Genomic DNA, 6,000 nt, shown 5'->3' with positions numbered 1-6,000 from the left:
AACCCATCCAAAAAAAGGCTCTTTAGGGTGCTTACCAGGCAACATGGAATGCACTGTGAAAACCATCATTTTAAAGCATCATTAAATGTTAAAGATGCCAATATGGATTTAGAATCAAAGCTTCACATGAAATAAAGCAATTACTTCAGAAGGCCTCTTTACTGCAACTTCAATAAAACTTTATAAAATCCATTTCTTCTCAAAAATAATATAAAACTTTTCACAGATGCATCCTCAGAAAACTGCCTTTCTTAAGCAGTGAAGGAATGAACATAGCATCACTTTAAACAATACTGGTTATAGTACAGTAGATCAGGAGGTCTACTGTAACTCCTCTTATGGTAGATGTCAATATAGTGTATCAAAGACACATTAACAGTAAAATGGATCAAGATTATTTTTTATTGCACATGTGCTTACAAATTTGCTGTTTTAAGTATAGCTAAATCTCAAGTATTAAGTTAGTTTCAGCCATATTTCCATCAACTGAATTAAAGCAGTGAATTGCCTATATATTCCCTTAAGATTATGTTTCAGAAACTGGAACATTAACCTTCCCAATTTGTCTAGTTTATTGGAGCACATATTTAACATTTGTTTTTTAAAAATTTAACTACTCAAAACCAAATAGCATACAATAAAGAAAACAATGTTTATGTCTATTCATATAACTCAAGCTCAGAGAACTTCTGATTACATAATATGGTAAAGGGTCTTCAAAACTATTCAATTCTTCTTTGTATAATTTTGGAAATTTTAATATTTTGAGAAATTGATTCTCTCATAATCAGACTTTTATAAAGTTTCCCCTCCCCACCAAAAAACAACCCACAATGACTCCAAATTTAATAAAGGAACCATTATCTTGGACTAAGCTTCAAAATAGTATTCACATTCTCTATTCACTGTACTCCACAGTTTAATGCAAAATGCAAAATGTGCTATACAAATCGAAATAATATGGCATTTGAGCAGTCCATGCTTTAAACAGACCTTGAAACATTGATAGCCTGATCAAAAGAAACACAAGAATGAAAACAACTACTGCAAATGCAAAATTTTGGCCATTAATGGATTAGAGTAATGGCTGATGCTCCTAATAAGCTCATCAATATCATATAAAAAACAAAGAAGAGTAACAACAGACATTTGGCAAAACCTTCTAAATTATTTATCCCAAATTCTCAAACGGAATTTTTAATGCCTCACTCTTAAATTTTACACTTCAATCATTCATGTTTTCCTTTTCAGACTGTTAAGAAATAATTCTACTTAAACTTTTAACCTATTTATCCTCTCACACATTTTTACATAAAAAATTACTAAAATCACAATTCTGTGGCATCTGTTTATAATCATACACCTAAACTGCAGTAAAGAAATTAGATCCTTTCTTACTCTATCTAGAAAGATGTTTCCGAATCTCTAAGAACTCTTTTCCACAGCTCTTCTTTGTAACAACCATGATTTATGAAAATTGCATTTCAACTCCATAGCAAATTAACATCCATGCTTATTCCACATAGGTACTGCTAGTGGTCCCTGTGGTGTCCTTTCAACAATAACAAACTCATCAGGGTTGCCAAATGCCTCATAGAAAACCAATAAATCTTGTATTGCACGCTCTTCAATCTGAAAAAAAAGGTGAAAAAAAAGATCCTTTAATCTTTTAGCAAGATTATATTAGCTTTCCAATTTCCTTTTGTGGAAGTACAACTTTATATGAATACAATGCAGCAGAATTAAATGAGGTATCCTGCTATCCCCTAGGCAAGTAGAAGGCTTAAGGCCTGAAGAATAATCAGATACCCATCCTCCTTTGAATTTTAATCTTGAGCAGAAAGAAAAAAACCCTGAAAATAGTTGTTGGAATCCATTTATTCCAATAACTTCAGGAAGATGCTTTCTGCTACATAAGTCTTCTAACTCTCCAGGGCAACTATGGGTCTTATCTGTTTCCAAGCCTGGCTCTCTGGTCTTTCAAGTAAATCTCAAATTTTAGCATCCCTTGATAATTTATCTTTCCTTGAACTAGTCAAAATTGGTATCTGTGGCTTACAACCTAAGGACACTTTCTGATACAGAAGCACCAGATAACGCCAAGTTTGTTACTAATCATTCATTCATTCATTTATTCATTTTATATTTATTTATTTATTTTTTTTTTGAGAGCAAATGCGAGTGCAGCGGGAAGGGTGTAAGACAGAGAGAATCTTAAGCAAGCTCCACTGCCCAGCGTGGAGTCAGAAAGGGGGCTCAATCTCATGACCCTGAGATCATGACCTGAGCTGAAATCAAGCGCTGCATGCTTAACTGAGCCACCAGGTGCCCCTATTGATCACTTAAAAAAAAAAAAAAAAAAGCCTTGTGACAATTTATTCATTCTACATTAACCTAAATTCCTTCAATTAATACTCATTGAGCACCTCAGTTTTGTTTTATAGTACATTTTAACACAATAAATATATGTACCTTTGCAATGAAAATAAACATAATTTTCTTAAGATGAAATGTAGTGTAGTTCTTCCCTAAATTAAGTCCATAAAAGCATATTACTTACCTGAATCAAAGCCAAGGGTTTTTCTCGACTTCTGATTAAAGCTGCTTCCTGCTGTAATTCTTCTTCTACAATAGATGCAAAAGTGACTGGAGCTACCATAGGAGGAGCAGTCAATGAAGAAGACAGCCAGGGACTGAAAGAATAGTAACAATGAGCTCTCATTATCTTCCCAAATTCTTGCATGTAAATTCTCCTCTGAAATAGTCTTCAACAGTGTTACACTTTTTCCCAACAACCTTTATAATATGAGGGGACTTGAAAGCTTTTGCCTTCTTTTTATAGAATAGTAACGTTAAGAAACAGAGGAAAGGAGAGCTAATATTTTATTTGGATCAGTGCTAAAAAGAATACTTTAGAAAACACCAAAAGGCTGGATGGAGCAAAAATGATATAACTAAACAGAAAGGTAACTCAAACTGTGGAGCAGACAGTAGTCAGCTAACACATTCTATTCAATATCATACTACTCCCAATTTCTTAATATTATCTTTCAGTGCTAAACAACAGCCTAGCTTTTGATGCTCCAAAGCTAATCAATAAGCCTTACTTGGGACTGTCTAGAAGTGGTAAATCTGAAATATGGTTGCCTTCTGGTCCTGGGGTACCATGAGGGGAGCATCTGCAAAACAAATGCCAAAACTGGAGATTAAAATTTCTACTAATATTAGTAAAACTGTTTATTCATAGAAATACAGAGGACGAATTATAAGTCCTGACACAGGATACAAGTTAATGTGTGGAATCAGACTTACTTTTAAAATTTAAGTTAAAAAAAAAAAAAAGTCCACAGGTATATAAACCCTAATAATATTCATAGAACCATTTACTATTATCAAACATACATTAGGAAATACAGAAAACTTTGTAAATTAAGTTTTACATTAAAAATTGTTTATGAATAAAAGTGAAAAATTAGCACTAAGTTTCAAAATACATACAAACTGAATAATTAGCCAAATTTTGTGAGCAACTAATATAGTAAATACTTTGATAAGCCAGGAATTATAGGATAGAAATATATGATTACTATGTTCTAAGAACTCACAAACTAAGTGAGGAAACAATATATAAAATGACGTAGCAGAAAATAATTTAAGATACGATCTAACAGGGGCACCTGGGTAGCTCAGTGGTTGAGTAGGACAAAGGTAGATGCCTTTGTCTCAGGTGGTGATCCTGGGGTCCTAGGATCGAGTCCCACACCAGGCTCCCTGTGAGGAGCCTGTTTCTCTCTCTGCCTATGTCTCTCTGCATCTCTCATAAATAAATAAAAATCATTAAAAATAAAAAAAAGATAAACTAACAGGGCTATAGAAATCAAAAAAGATCTGATCATTTGAGAGGGCCTCATGGAGAAGACAATAAAAGAGGTGTAGGATGAGGGGGCAGAAGTATTCGTGTAAGAGAAATAATTAAAGGTACTATAGAGACTGACCTAAATGTGGAATTTTACAGCTAAAAATACCCAGAGATTATCTGGATTAATCCAATCCCCTCTTTCAGAATGAGCAAACTTAGGCCTAGACAGGGTTATCAGAAAGTCAGAGAATGAACAAATAGCACCTAAAACACTGACTTCCTGATTCATTTATGGAGTTGCTAGGTATGTGTAGCACTATGGTGCTAAAAATCAGGCTGATTAAAATTCAGTCTCTTCTCCTCTAAAAATACTGGGGGGAGAGGTTTAAAAATCTATTTATAAACAATAATAAAAAATGTGAGATAAAACAATTGATACCTGTACCACTACGTACAAAGTAATATGAATTAACAGGAGATACTGACATAATATGGATGAGGATACATGCTCTTGGCTTCACTGGGGAAATGGCATCAAAGCTGAGAGTGGCAGTGAAATAGCGTTTTTGGTTGTACAAATGAATGGAATGGTAAAAGCCACCAAAGCCTTTTCAATAAATAGGATAGGATTAAGTGTTTGGAAGGGATTAAAAGAGAAATAAAGTTAAAATGAACCAGTAGGCCAAGAGTACCAAATGCACTGAAAGCTAAAACGTTTAGACCTAATGTGTGGGCAAATAAATTTACTGAGAGTATTTTTATATACATATCTCATTTAATCTTTGCAATACTCTATTAAAAACCATGTATTATTTCCATTACACTGATTAGAAAATTAGGCTCAAAGAATATTATATAATTGTCCGATTCACAGATTGCCTAAGTAGAGACAGAACTCAAAGCAGGTCTTTTTTACTCAGAGTACAGTATGTTTTCCATTATCACAAACCTGCCTTTATTTCTATTATTCCTCTTAGTTTAGAATACATTCCACTAAAAATGTCTTCTTATTCTTTAAGGACTAGCTCAAATATCACCTTCTCTCTCTTCCTACAGCATTTCAACTACTATTATAGAGCTTCACACACAGTAATTATTGCTTACATGTCTATCTTAACTACTAGACTAGTCTCTCAAGGTACGGCACTGTGCGTCATTCTTGTTTGTATCTCAGTGTCCAACAGAACACCTGGCACATAGTTGTTTGTAAAAATATAATTAAAGTATAAACAACAGGGGCGCCTGGATGATTCAGTCAGTTAAGCATCTGCCTTTGGCTCAGGTCATGACCCCAGGGTCCTGGGATCACACCCTGCATCAATCAGGCTCCCTGTTCAGTAGAGAGCCTGCTTCTTCCTCTCCCTCTTGTTGCTCCTCCTGCTTGTGTGCTCTCTCTCTCCCTCTCAAATAAATAAATATTTTAAAAAATAACAGTAAGAAAGCCAAAGGATTTTAAGTATGAGATAAAAGCAGGATTTTTTTTAAAGTTCCTTATTCCTTTGAATTACTGATAACTTCTTTCTTCTAGATGTTAGGTACTGAAATACAAAATGAAATGAAAGGTATAGCTATAGGTTTTTAGTTTTAAGTTTTAGGACTTGAAATCTACTGTGTGCTTGACCTATGACCTCCAAAATAAAGAGATATCCCCAGGATAAAGTAGAAGACTTCCAACCAGGAGAAAAATGAAGCTAAGGAGATAAATTAGAAAGCTACTGGAGTGTTACAAGATGATGGAAACCTAGACTAGAATAACTACAAAATAAATGGGAAAAATTTTACATTCTGATGAAAGAGAGAGCTACCTTAGAGACTAAATGTAAATTCCCATGGTTTAAGTTCCCTGAAGTCCTTAAAAAAAGAAAGAAAGAAAAAAAAAAGGAAAGAAGGAAATTAGGGAAAGAAAGCATCCTAAAGTCAGTCCAAAGCTATAGATTAGAGGCCTTCTAGGCACTAAAGCAAACATGGAATAAACACAAACACAGATAATGACTTAAGTGGTGCTCAAAAATCTCTCTGGTATCTGGGGATTGGCTAAAAGTGTTTGACACTTTCAAAGAAATAGAAAAATACTGTGGAATCTATTATTAAGTAAGAAGCCGCAACTACAAGCTGTCTGTGAAAGTGATATGGTACTGGCT

General features: G+C 34.1%; 1 protein-coding gene across 2 annotated transcripts in view; it reads right to left on the bottom strand.

Moving 5' to 3' along the window:
• Positions 1–384: 384 nt before the first annotated feature.
• The window catches only part of IBTK (inhibitor of Bruton tyrosine kinase), a 94,901-nt gene continuing 89,285 nt past the window's right edge, over positions 385–6,000 (bottom strand). For both annotated transcript variants that reach the window (XM_041759579.1, XM_041759586.1), the window contains exons 27-29: positions 3,108–3,179; positions 2,561–2,693; positions 385–1,632 (exon numbers count right to left, since the gene is read on the bottom strand). In XM_041759579.1, the coding sequence (XP_041615513.1) occupies positions 1,501–1,632; positions 2,561–2,693; positions 3,108–3,179 (337 nt within the window). In that variant the 3' untranslated portion in view covers positions 385–1,500. The remainder of the gene's footprint in view (positions 1,633–2,560; positions 2,694–3,107; positions 3,180–6,000) is intronic.

The sequence above is a fragment of the Vulpes lagopus genome, chromosome 1 (genome assembly GCF_018345385.1).
Source record: "Vulpes lagopus strain Blue_001 chromosome 1, ASM1834538v1, whole genome shotgun sequence".
In the NCBI taxonomy this organism is placed as follows: Eukaryota; Metazoa; Chordata; class Mammalia; order Carnivora; family Canidae; genus Vulpes; species Vulpes lagopus.
The sequence above is the reverse complement of the archived record's forward strand: the minus strand, read 5'-3'. Positions and strand labels throughout refer to the sequence as shown.